At 44.7% G+C, this 13,967-nt stretch overlaps 1 protein-coding gene across 2 annotated transcripts in view; it reads right to left on the reverse strand.

The window, feature by feature from the left end:
• The window catches only part of LOC109909384 (multiple epidermal growth factor-like domains protein 6), an 89,090-nt gene that overhangs the window by 11,647 nt on the left and 63,476 nt on the right, over positions 1-13,967 (reverse strand). The window contains exons 24-30 of one of the 2 annotated variants that reach the window (XM_031796498.1): positions 4,859-4,987; positions 3,414-3,542; positions 2,883-3,011; positions 2,480-2,641; positions 2,012-2,140; positions 1,569-1,697; positions 858-989 (exon numbers count right to left, since the gene is read on the reverse strand). In XM_031796498.1, coding sequence (XP_031652358.1) covers positions 858-989; positions 1,569-1,697; positions 2,012-2,140; positions 2,480-2,641; positions 2,883-3,011; positions 3,414-3,542; positions 4,859-4,987 — 939 coding nt within the window. The remainder of the gene's footprint in view (positions 1-857; positions 990-1,568; positions 1,698-2,011; positions 2,141-2,479; positions 2,642-2,882; positions 3,012-3,413; positions 3,543-4,858; positions 4,988-13,967) is intronic. The other variant, XM_031796499.1, reaches the window with a different exon arrangement.

Below are 13,967 nucleotides of genomic sequence, written 5' to 3' on the forward strand. Positions count from 1 at the left end.
GTGTTCGGAATTCATTATCAGTTTATACATTTAAATGTTAATAAGCTAAATGTCTCTTACCTTGAGCTAAGAGATGGTGGGGCATCTAAACCCTTGTGGGGCATCTAAACCCTTGTGGGACATTTAAGCCCTGAACAATGTCTCAAGACCACAGCCAATTGCATGCAAACAACAATGCAGCTAACTTTGCTAGTCTTGCGAGCAAGTGAGCTAGCCAGCTAGTTAGCTAGGTAGTTTTGTTAGCTTTAATCCCACCTTGTAACACAACAAAATGTGGAAAAAGTCAAGGGGTGTAAATACTTTCTGAAGGCACTGTATAAATTTGGAGATTGCGTCTAAGAATAACCCCAAAAATGTGGTGAATGAAGATGCTTCTGAACCGAAGAAAAATGTGTTGTCTGGCTTTCAGGAAATGGCAGTTAAAGACAAAGACACTGACTTTTGAATACCGATTTTAGACCCAATCGCCATCTCGTCAAACTAAGTAAACTCCAGTTTGTAACATTCCTTACGAAATGGGCTTTTAAATGAAGTGTGTTTCAATATAGTGAGTATGATAAACTAACAAAAATGTACATTTGTATGAAATGTTTGATATTTTTATTTAGACGTTTTGAAAATACTAATATTAATGGACCAGAATACCAAAGAATCAGAAATCAGAGGTTACGGTTACCACAACCAAAATTACCCCGGGGCCATGTTTAGCCTGTTCTGCACGGAGAAATGGAGAGAGAGAGAGAGAGAGAGAGAGAACTTATTCAAACTCGTTCTTCGTATAGTGCACTGCAATTCCATTGTTGAAGCCACACAGTCATTTCACAGAAGTGGACTACCCAACACTAGTCACTACTTACTGAGTTCACAGTGGTTTCCGTAGTAACCAGGCAGACAGGTACACCTTCCAGTGACATGGTGACACTGCTCATGGTCCCCAGAACACTGGCACATCTGGCTACAGTTCAGCCCGAACACACCTGATGGACACGCTGCAGGAGACACAAGCATGTACAATAAGGACGGGAGGAGATGGACATAGAGGCACACACTAAAACACTCAATATGATCTGGTTTACATTGCAACATGGTGTATGCTTGTACATTCATTTCGAAACCCAATCTCTATGCGGACATAATAAAATGTAAGCACTCGCTCACATTCAAATACCCATTCACACTCAGACAATGCAGTAGTTCACAGACACTCACATAGTCACACAAGGGAAGATAAATCTTTGAAACAAACATGTTTTTTTCTCTCCCTGAAACCACAGCACTTACTGAGGCAGCGTGTAGGACAGATAAGAAACGACTCCAGACTAAAGAGGCAATTACAGCGCTGTCATTATGCAAGTCTGCCTTCCAAAAGCCCTTATCCACCCAGGAGACAAAAACAATGTCTCCTGTTTTACTTGGCAACCCGAGTGTAACGTTTATCAGATGTCTGCTGAGTGTGTGAGAGAAAGGAGGGAGTGGGGGGAGAGGAGAGGGGGAGAGGAGAGAGGAGGGTGTGGGGGGTGTGTGTGTGTTTAAAGAGAGGTGGTGAGATGGTAGTGATGTGCTCTTACTCTCCTCACAGCCGTTCCCAGTGAGACCAGCGGGGCAGCCACATGTCCCAGTAACGTGGTGGCAGGACACCCCAGACTGACACTGACACCGCTGGGCACAGGAAGCACCGTAGACCCCAGGCAGGCAGGCTGGGGCACATCAGACACACATTCATTACTAACTAATGTATATTCACTTTAAACAGTGACAATTGTTGTTGTGTGTATAACTGCCTTGTTTAAATAAAGATGAACACTCCTTATAATGACAATTCATGATTTAACCTCAAACTGAATGTATCTATCTCAGTCCCAGGTATACATTCAATTAAAACATGGATGGATTTGGAAAAACGAATGTCAATTGTTTTCTACGGTAATTGACCTCTCATATTATAACTTAAGTATGTATGATTTGATAATGTGTTGTTTCCAAAGGGTCCCTTTCCGGCTCCGACACTCACGTTTGTCGCACTGGGACCCTCTCCATCCTGGGTGACATTCACACCTGCCTGTCACACGGTGGCAGCTTGTCCCGTGGCCGCACTGACACCTATGCTCACACCCTTCTCCATGGAGACCGTCTGGGCAGGCTGCAGCACAGGCACAACGTAGCAATATGGTTTAGAAACGGTCTGAAAACGAACATTTGTGTTCTTATTTGAAAAGTACAGGTAGGACTTCCCCATTTAATTATGCTTCAAAACATTTCTCCCTTCAGAACATGACCCAACTGCTCTCTCCTTTAAAGACAGAAACAGGTGATTGGGTTTATCTCAATAGTCATTAGTGGCTTTCTTTCCTCAACTCCTGTCCTTCATCAACACTGAACAGGGTAGCAGAATGCATATCTCTACATTGGCTTCTGACAGACTGCTTTCACCTATCCAAAGAGATGAGGGAGGAAGCCAGCCTAAACTATTGGGATGCACCTCTTGCATTTGGAAGCAGTGATGTCAGGTCACTTGTCTGACAGTGCTCTCCAGTCCAGCCAGGGGGACAGCTACACCCCCCAGTCACTGTGTCACACGCCCCTCCGTTCTGACAGCTGCAGGTTTGTGTGCACCCCTCTCCATAGGACCCCTCCCCACAGTCTAGGAGAGGCAGAGAACAGAGGCCTCAGATCACACAATATATCCACCACACAATGAGCTGAATCCTAACCAGGAATCCATGTTACTGACTCGGGCTTTCTAGTAAATCATGCATTGATGCCAATGGGAGATTTGCACAAGAATTTGATCCCAGGTTAGATTTGGACCAAGGTGAGTACAGCTATGAACGCCCTAAATCCTCTGGTTGATGTGACCTCCAGGGACAGAGGGGTGGACTCACCCAGCTCGCAGGCTGCTCCGGTCCACCCTCTGGGGCAGGAACACTGGCCAGTCACTCTGTCACAGAAGCCTCCATGCTGGCACAGACACAGCTGGGAACAGTCCTCTCCATACCTCCCAGCAGGACAGGCTGAACACAGTAGTACACACACAAACACACACACAAAATACATTTAATCAGAGGATGTCATTGTTCAATACAATTCAATACAATTCATAGAAATGAGGATGAGGATTCAGTTAGGCTGCCCTGAGTTTATGTTCGAAAACAACTTACACAGACCAAACACGTACAATTATTCTATTCATACACTCACCAACTGCTGTGATATTTCATCGTAATTGGAATAAATTAATATTAATCACCTATCACTTGCTGTTTTAGGGAATGTTTTGCCGAAAGATATTCTGGTAGAAGAGAGATTTCAGTTCCATGCAGAGCTCCTGATGTGCTGGGTTAGTTTAAGGTTAGGTTAAGGTTAGTTTAAGGTCAGACTGGGCCCTATACTGGGTTGACCGATGAGCCACTCACCCTCTTGGCATCTGGCTCCGGTCCATCCGGCTCCACAGCTGCAGCGGCCGCTGATGTGGTCACAGGTGGCCCCGTTCTGACACTCACAGCTCCGGCTGCAGTTCTTCCCGAAACCACCCTCAGGGCAGGCTGCCTCCCACACAGGACAGGATACACAGTCATATACTTAAATATAAGTCAGCATTTTATACAATAGCACTAATATGAAGTGGTCTGCTCTACTGGAAGCCTGGACACAGATATACAGACGTAGGGTCTTAATTTGAGCCAGTTTGCTACAGCAGGAAAATAATCCAGTAGCAACAGGAAATGTGATTTATTATGTGGATTATAATTAATAGACATTTTTGTAAGGGGTGATACATTTTTCTTAATGGAATGTCAAGTCTGAAATTTCAAAAGTGGGAAATACAAAGTTCAGAAGCCATTTTAAACCTCAAACACACTACAAGTTTGAAATGTCCTGCGTCGCAGGAATGTAATCCTGCAACAGGATGATCAAATTGATCAACTTTGTGTATTTAAGGTTTAAAAAGTCTTCTGAAGTTTGTCATTTCCACTTTTGAAATTTCAGACTTGACATTCCCTTAAGACAAATGTATCACCCCTTACAAAAAATGTCCATTAATTACATTCCACATAATAATTGACATTTACTCTTGCTGCAGCTTTATTTTTCTGCTGTAGCAAACTGGCTCAAATTAAGATCCTACATCTGTATGTGGTTTAACCAATTCCTTTTTGTCATTCAAGACTGACATGAGACACGATGGAGTGGTTGACTGAAGCAGAAACATATCTGATCGATGGAGAGATATGGCTTCAACGTCCTTGTCTTGTATTTCTTGCTTGGAATATGGCCAAATCCATACGTTTGCGCGTCTGTATAGAGCACATTCATTTGACCTATCTGAACTAGTCGCTAATGTCTGAAATGAAATTACATTTGAGTAACGAGAGAGAGATGGGGAAACAAACTAACCACAGCAACTTGTCAGTAAGCCACGCAAGTGGGTTTGGGCTGACTCTTGGCTTCGGGTAATCAGGAACACAAAACATGCTTTGGGGAGACCAGGCCCTCTCGAATAAGAATTGAGCTTTAAGAGGGTATTTCACTAGATCCATTAAAACTGCATGAAGACGTTAGAGAGCAATGAATAGAGACTTTGCATGACAGTACCGAGGGTAAAACTGATGGTCCTAAAACGTGGATGTATTTATCCAGAATCTGCCGCAATTAACGATGTACGCTGGAGGGACATCCTACCAGCCCCCCTACACCCCTCCCACCCCTTACGCATCCCTAAAAAAGGAATTGGCAGGGTATCGTTAAAAAGATAATTGTTTTCAAACACATGGGAGATGGTATTTAGGGTGAGAGGATGCCGTGATGGGCCGGTAGAGAGGCTCCCTCACACCCCGTTTTAATGATGTGGCTACCTTACCCAGAATGCAGTGTGGTCCCCAGAATGCAGGGGTGCAGAGGCAGGCTCCTGTGATGTGGTGGCAGCGGGCACCGTTCCTGCACTCGCACATCTGGCCACATTCAAGACCGTAAAACCCGTCCGGGCACACTGCAAGCCAAGATAAAACATCCTCTGGTTAGGGACTGGCAGCTTCACACACAGAGGTAAGGATGCCAACTTTTTCCTCTCTCTCTCTGTGTCGCTGTCTCTTTGTGTGTCTCTCTGTCTCCCCCTCTCTCTTGTTCTGTGTCTCTCTCGGTCTCTTCCTGTGTCTCTCTCTTTCTCCCTCTCGCTCGCTCTTTCTGTGTCTCTCTCGGTCTCTTTCCCTCTCTCTTTCTCTCTCCCTCTCTGTCTGTTCTCTCTCTCTCTCATCTCTGTCTTACCACCTACCAAAAATACCATATGAAATTGCAGTACCCTGCTCTAGCAGTTCATTTGTGGAGCGTCTGCATTCGTTAAGTGAGCTCACGTCCCACATGTGAGGAGTATCCGTGCCACATCAAAGCCTGCAGAGACACGGGGGCCGGGCCTCCCCCTGAGGGGGTGGGAGAGTGGGGCACACACACACACCAAGGACTGGTAATTAGAACACCTGCTGGGTCCACAGGCCCGTCGTCAGGGTCTAGGATCCCAGCCCAAAACAAAGCCAGGTTACTGCATGTGGGGCGCGCACACACACACACACACACACAGTAGATAGTGCATAGACACATTCAGTATATAATGCATATAGACACTTGCACACATACACTCCTGCTACCACTGGTGTTCAGTAATGCCAGTGGCCCAGGTCTGTTTTCCATTCATAGAGAGAGAGAGCAGGGGGAGCTGATAGTTGAAGAGCTAATAGTTGAAACTGTCTGTGGAGTCAGTAGACAACCATGGAGTTAGGTAAACATATTGTCTGTGGCCCAGAACAGGTCCACCAGTGATGTTATGGAAAAACCTTGTATAAATGTGGAGGGATGAAGAGGGGCTTTCCCACTGTGCTGTAAACATTGCCTAAACGCTCGACTAAACTGTGAAACAGGCAGGAATGCCCGTGTTTACTCAGTGATTCTCGTTGATTGCTCAATTTGTCACCGAAAAGTGCAAGATCACAGAGCAACAGCTCTAATGACAACACTTACTATCAGTTGGTATGTTAAGAGCAGTTACTACAACACAGGCACAGCATCATTTATGTCTTTGTTTGGGGAAAAGCTGCGCTCGCTTGGCTGTGTTCCTGATTGATTAACATATGCAGTAGGACACACCTCCTTTTAGCCCTAGTGGTGTGTGGGGAAGGCTGGCACTGGTTTGGGCACTGACTGCTGCTCAGTCTGAACATATCTCTTGTTCCAATTGACCCTATGCCAAATAACCCATCTCATATGCTGTACATACATTGGTACTTTTGGCCTGACCGTGCCTTTTCTCTTAGCCTGGTCCCAGATCTGTTTGTGCTGTCTTGCCAACTCCTATGGCCATTGTCATGCCAAACATGAGCAAAGCATAGGAGTAGCCAAGACAGTACAAATACATCTGGGGGATCAGGCTACTTTTTCCCACGCTGCCACTACAATCTGCCTATGTGGTGGTTCTACTATAAAGTTATACTGTCTCATTACAGCCTGAGCAGGGAAGATAATGCCATGGATCCATCTGTGTGTCTGTGGTGCTGTTTGTCTGTGGCGATGTGTGTCTGTGGTACTGTGTGTCTGTGGTGATGTGTGTCTGTGGTGCTGTGTGTCTGTGGTGCTGTGTGTCGGTGGTGCGGTTTGTCTGTGGTACTGTGTGCCTGTGGTGCCGTGTGTCTGTGGTACCGTGTGTCCGTGGTGCTGTGTGTCTGTGGTGTTGTGTGTCTGTGGTACTGTGTGTCTGTGGTGCTGTGTGTCTGTGGTACTGCTTGTCTGTGGTACTGTGTGTCTGTGGTACTGTGTGTCTGTGGTACTGTTTGTCTGTGGTACTGTGTGTCTGTGGTACTGTGTGTCTGTGGTACTGTTTGTCTGTGGTACTGTTTGTCTGTGGTACTGTGTGTCTGTGGTACTGTGTGTCTGTGGTACTGTGTGTCTGTGGTACTGTTTGTCTGTGGTACTGTGTGTCTGTGGTACTGTGTGTCTGTGGTACTGTTTGTCTGTGGTACTGTGTGTCTGTGGCACTGTGTGTCTGTGGTACTGTTTGTCTGTGGTACTGTTTGTCTGTGGTACTGTGTGTCTGTGGTGCTGTGTGTCTGTGGTACTGTGTGTCTGTGGTGCCGTGTGTCTGTGGTACCGTGTGTCCGTGGTGCTGTGTGTCTGTGGCGTGGCGTGTCTGTGGTGTTGTGTGTCTGTGGTGCTGTGTGTCTGTGGTGCTGTGTGTCTGTGGTGTTGTGTGTCTGTGGTGCTGTGTGTCTGTGATATTTTTATATTTAACATTTATTTAACTAGGCAAACCAATCCAGTTTGTTGCAGCTTGTTGCCAATCATCTGCATGCCAATCATTTGATCTCAATCAGTTCCATGGGAATATGAATTTAGAACTTCTTGAAGGACTGTTTAGAGCCGATGGTGTTTTAAAACTATTAGCCTTTCTTGTATTTAGTTTCAATCAAAGCATAGGCTATCCTACCTAGTGTTGCGCGCTGTTGAGTTTTGGCTGCATTAGAACGAAAATTGTGACTATTCAGCTACAACGAGCGTCCTTAAAGCTCATGAGCCCCAAGTCCATAACAAACTGTTTTGAGGACAGCTGTTTTAGCAACACCTCATAGAGTTTTCTGTCTTTGTCTGTTCTCGTTAGGGAGTGAAGTTTATGCATCATAAGGGTTACATGAATACAATCAAACCTCTCTGAAATGAAAATGGATGGCCCTCCCTTCAGCAAAATACATTTAACCTTTTCTGACCCGGAACACAAAATAATAATTTAAACATACAGTGGATAGCAGAGAAGATGGCTAAAATATCGCCTTTATAGTATAAACATTACATGAATCTATTATCGTATTTGCAGGACCGAGAAAAAAAATTGCCTTTTATAAACATTCCATGCAATTCCATTTTTACCAGATTTTTTTATTTAAATATCACACAAATTACCGAAATTACAGGCTAAGAATGGACAGAGAGATAGGCCTATGTGTTCATCTGATCATATTTCTCCATTGCCAAATCAGTGTGTTTTGTTTACAAACTGTCCCTGTTCGCAAATAATTAAATCTGAGACATCATTAGGTATCTGAGCATGCTACATTCAAAAGTTAGGCCTACCTTTCCACCCCAGACAGAGTAGGCCTACCTTTCCACCCCAGACAGAGTAGGCCTACCTTTCCACCCCAGACAGAGTAGGCCTACCTTTCCACCCCAGACAGAGCAGGCCTACCTTTCCAACCCAGACAGAGTAGGCCTACCTTTCCACCCCAGACAGAGAAGGCCTACCTTTCCAACCCAAACAGAGTAGGCCTACATTTCCACCCCAGACAGAGCAGGCCTACATTTCCACCCCAGACAGAGTAGGCCTACATTTCCACCCCAGACAGAGTAGGCCTACATTTCCACCCCAGACAGAGCAGGCCTACATTTCCACCCCAGACAGAGCAGGCCTACATTTCCACCCCAGACAGAGCAGGCCTACCGACACAGACATTTCTTTTTTACTGTTGGCTACTCTTCCATGGCTTAACCCAATGAGAGGTCACACGTTTTTCCCTAAAAGCTGTCTGGGTTTAAACATATTCTATTGTACAGAAAGTGAATAGCTTAATCAATTCATAGTGACAGAATTAGATTACTTCACAAGCAAAGTCCATTCTTTATCTCCTTGGCTATAGAAGGTTGTAGCTCAGCCTCTGAATGTCAAAGAAAGCAAACAACGATATCCCCATATGCAGTGGAGTCACGCCTTTGCCGGATATTGTACAGCTTGTTTCTAGTATTGAGGACCAAAGCTATAGACCACTTTACATAATCAGATCTGTTTTATTATCTTCAAATTCTAAAAGCTAACAAGGGGTAGGCCTGTGCTTTTTCTCTTTTTCTTTAATAAAAGGAAGTCCTATGGCATACTCTCTCATTCATTTGAGTCTTGGTTTTAACTTAATAGCCCTTCACTGACACAGAGGTGTGCTATTTAAAGAGTGCATGGTGGGTGGAGGAATTGACCGACAAATCGATGGATATAGCAGCTCATAGCCTAATTTTGCCTGTCAAACAGGTAGTCCTACCTCTTATTTCTTAAATAGGAAGAAATAGGCTCCAACACAAAGCCCTTTCGTTATTAGTAAGTCTAATTAAAATGATGGTTGAAATGAATTATGCCTTCATGCATTTGCCTACTTTCAGCACCATAAGCTGTCCATTTCTGATTGATTGTGCAGTGGCTGCTGCTTCAAGTTTCAGCACCACAATGTAAATGACTTGAATCTGGCTTATTGTGAGGTTAATAACTCTGATAAATACATCAAGGGAAAGAAACAATTACACAATTACAGTAGTACAATTACAGTAGTAGTAAGCTATTAAAGTTGACATCCGGTCCTCCGGTTATCTTCGAGCTCTCCTTCTAAAACTGAACAGAACATAGGCTATAGGATAATATTGCATTTTCTGGAATAGGCCTAATAAATTAAAAATCTTTGTTCGGCAGCACAAAATAAATGATGCATCAGCATGATCAGAGCAGGCTGGGGCTCAGGGTTGGAATATCCATTACAGTGTGTAATGTAGCCTCGTTTTATTTACACCATCCCACTGTTGCATAAGACTCAGGACGGAAGTACATTTTCCTTGAAATATAACTTTGCTCTGTGCCTCCCCCGAGCATGCACTTCATAGCCTATAGCCACACTAAATAGATTATAGGTTTGATATTGTGCGCCCAGCAGAGAATCAGAAATGAGTGGCGATCTACAGCATAATAAGCAACTAAAACACTTAGAAATACTGAAATGTCATCAATTACAAATTACAGTGCCTTGCAAGTATTCACCCCCCTTGGCATTGTTTCTATTTTGTTGCATTACAACCTGTAATTGAAATGGATTTTTATTTGGATTTCGTGTAATGGACTTACACAAAATAGTCCAAATTGTTGAAGTGAAATGAAAAATAAACAACGGAAACTGATGCATGCATATGTATTCACTCCCTTTGCTATGAAGCACCTAAATAAGGTCGGGTGCAACCAATTACGTCACATAATTAGTTAAATAAAGTCCACCTAACTGCAATCTAAGTGTCACATGATCTGTCACATGATCTCATTATATATACACCTGTTCTGAAAGGCCCCAAAGTCTGCAACACCACTAAGCAAGGGGCACCACCAAGCAAGCGGCACCATGAAGACCACGGAGCTCTCCAAACAGGTCAGGGACAAAGTTGTGGAGAAGTACAGATCAGGGTTGGGTTCTAAAAAAATATCTGAAATTTTGAACATCCCACGGAGCACCATTAAATACATTATTGAAAAATTGAAAGAATATGGCACCACAATAAACCTGCCAAGAGAGGGCCGCCCACCAAAACTTACGGACCAGGCAAGGAAGGCATTAATCAGAGAGGCAACAAAGAGACCAAAGATAACACTGAAGGAGCTGCAAAGCTCCACAGCAGAGATTGTAGTATCTGTCCATGAGACCACTTTAAGCCATACACTCCACAGAGCTGGGCTTTACAGTAGAGTGGCCAGAAAAAAGCCATTGCTTAAAGAATAAAATAAGAAAACACGTTTGGTGTTCGCCATGTGGCATGTGGAAGACTCCCCAAACATATGGAAGAAGGTATTCTGGTTATTGAGGTTATTCTGGTTATTATTCTAAAATGTAGCTTATTGGCCATCAAGGAAAATGCTATGTCTGGCACAAACCCAACACCTCTCATCACCCCGAGAACATCATCCCCACAGTGAAGCGTGGTGGTGGCAGCATCATGCTGTGGGGATGTTTTTCATCGGCAGGGACTGGGAAACTGGTCAGAATTGAAGGAATGATGGATGGTGCTAAATACAGGGAAACTCTTGAGGGAAATCTGTTTCAGTCTTCAAGGGATTTGAGACTGGGACGGAGGTTCACCTTCCAGCAGGACAATGACACTAAGCATGCTGCGAAAGCAACACTCAACTAGTTTAAGGGGAAATATTTAAATATCTTGGAATGGCCTAGTCAAAGCCCAGACCTCAATACAATTGAGAATCTGTGGTATGACTTAAACATTGCTGTACACCAGCAGAACCCATCCAACTTGAACGAGTTGGAGCAGTTTTGCCTTGAAGAATGGGCAAAAATCACAGTGGCTAGATGTGCCAAGACATACCCCAAGAGACTTTCAGCTGTAATTGCTGCAAAAGATGGCTCTACAAAGTGTTGACTTTGGGGGTGGAATAGTTATGCACAGTCAAGTTTTCTGTTTTTTTGTCTTATTTCTTGTTTTTTTCACAATAAAAAATATTTTGTAACTTCAAAGTGGTTGGCATGTTGTGCAAATCAAATGATACAAAGAGCCTAAAAATCTATTTTAATTCCAGGTTGTAAGGCAAAACAAAATAGGAAAAATGCCAATGGGGTGAATACTTCTGTAAGCCACTGTACATCCTCCTATGGATTAGATAAAACAAATACTAAACCCTCCCCTTGACTGAAATGGAAAAATAATCACCCTCCTCTATTTTCCTCCAGGTACCCATTCTATAAATGTAGATCCATCTCTTAAGTCGGATTTGGCCCGCTCAAAGTGAGCGATTGAGCACAGAGCATGTTGGACCAGGAAAGAGCTCGCAACCCAGCGCGTTCCCAATACTCACCCTACTTTTGCCACTTGTTGCTGCAGTTCGGCAGTGGACTCAGCGAATTGGTTACCTCTAGGCTGCTACACATGTTTTCCTCCAGACGAGGCGCTTGGCATTCAGGTGAAAGAGCTTAGTCTTTGTTTCATCAGACCAAAGAATCTTGTATCTCATGGTCAGCGAGTTCTTCAGGTTCTTCAAACTCCAAGCGGGCTGTCATGTGCCTTTTACTGAGAAGTGGCTTCCGTCTGGCTACTCTACCATAAAGGCCTGATTGATGGAGTGCTGCAGAGATGGTTGTCCTTCTGGAAGGTTTTCCCATCGCCACAGAGGAACTCTTGAGCTCTGCCAGAGTGACCATCAGATTCTTGGTCACCTCCATGACCAAGGCCCTTCTCCCCCGATTGCTCAGTTTGGCCGGGCGGCCAGCTCTAGGAAGGATCTTGGTGGTTCCAAGCTTCTTCCATTTAAGAATGATGGAGGCCACTGTGTTCTTGGGGACCTTCAATGCTGCAGAAATGTTCTGTCTCGGACCTCTATCGACAATTCCTTCAACCTCATGGCTTGGTTTTTGCTTTGACATGCACTGTCAACTGTAGCACCTTATACAGACAGGTGTTTGCCTTTCCAAATCACATCCAATCAATTGATTTTACCACAGGTGAACTCCAATCAAGTTGTAGAAACATCTCAAGGATGATCAATGGAAACAGGATTCACCTTAGCTCAATTTCGAGTCCCTTAGCAAAAGTCTGTATACCTTTGTAAATAAGGTATTATTTACATAAGTAAATAAATGTGGAAAAGTCAAGGAGTCTGAATACTTTCTGAATGCAATGCATTTATTTCGTTTGTCATTCTATCGTTTTCCATGGAATTTTTGTGGTAACTAAATAGAATTAATTTAGAATTGATCAGAATTCATTTTCCAGAAATATTTTGACCAGCTCTGTGTATTCTCATGTTGAAGCGAGTCTGTTTTACTGAGGTAGCACTTACAACCCTGGTGCTGTCTCTGTGGAGCTGTCTCTCTGGTGCTGTGTTTCTGTGGTGCTGTCTCTGTGGTGCTGTGTGTCTGCGGTGCTGTGTGTCTACGGTGCTGTATGTCTGTGGTGCAGTGTGTCTGGGGTGCAGTGTGTCTGGGGTGCAGTGTGTCTGGGGTGCTGTGTGTCTGGGGTGCAGTGGGTCTGGGGTGCTGTGGGTCTGGGGTGCTGTGTGTCTGGGGTGCTGTGTGTCTGGGGTGCTGTGTGTCTGGGGTGCTGTGTGTCTAAGGTTCTGTGTGTCTGGGGTGCTGTGTGTCTAAGGTACTGTGTGTCTGCAGTGCTGTGTGTCTGGGGTACTGTGTGTCTGTGGTGCTGTGTGTCTGTGGTGCTGTGTGTCTACGGCGCTGTGTGTCTACAGTGCTGTGTGTCTAAGGTACTGTGTGTCTAAGGTGCTGTGTGTCTGGGGTACTGTGTGTCTGGGGTGCTGTGTGTCTACAGTGCTGTGTGTCTACGGTGCTGTGTGTCTACGGTGCTGTGTGTCTACGGTACTGTGTGTCTACGGTGCTGTGTGTCAACGGTGCTATGTGTCTGGGGTGCTGTGTGTCTGGGGTGCTGTGTGTCTGGGGTGCTATGTGTCTGGGGTGCAGTGAGTCTGGGGTACTGTGTGTCTGGGGTGCAGTGTGTCTGGGGTGCTATGTGTCTGGGGTGCAGTGGGTCTGGGGTACTGTGTGTCTGGGGTGCTGTGTGTCTGGGGTACTGTGTGTCTGGGGTGCTGGGTGTCTGGGGTACTGTGTGTCTGTGGTGCTGTGTGTCTACGGTGCTGTGTGTCTGGGGTGCTGTGTGTCTGGGGTGCTGTGTGTGTGTGTGTGTGTGTGGTGGTAGTGGCCATAGAGATACAGTGTACTTTTTCATTCTATGATGGTGGCACAGTACTGGTGGTATTTAGTCAACATCTGGTCAGATGGCTCTGATTGTCTCTAGACCTTGAGCTGCTGGCAGAGATGCAGAGATGCCAGACTGATGCCATGTTTGATGCCGGGGTGTGAGTAGATGAAGAGGTACATTTCACCATGACATTCACCACAGCCCACTTTTTCTGACCAGCAGACCTCTAGAAATTTAGTAACCTATGTAATCTTCAACCAACACAGTTATAGGGTTATCAATTATCTTTATCAATTTACAAAATGTACTTAGTTTACATTGGAGATCAACCAAATCTTAAAATGATCTAAATGGGTTAATTTTCTGAATTCTCCTTTACATTTAAAATACATAGATTTTGGGATGCTGGTTTGAGGCTACCAAACGCCATAGCCAATCCTTTCCACAAGAAGAGAGCGATTGGTTTCCACTTAATCCCA

Source organism: Oncorhynchus kisutch, linkage group LG18, assembly GCF_002021735.2.
Source record: "Oncorhynchus kisutch isolate 150728-3 linkage group LG18, Okis_V2, whole genome shotgun sequence".
NCBI classification, from domain to species: Eukaryota; Metazoa; Chordata; class Actinopteri; order Salmoniformes; family Salmonidae; genus Oncorhynchus; species Oncorhynchus kisutch.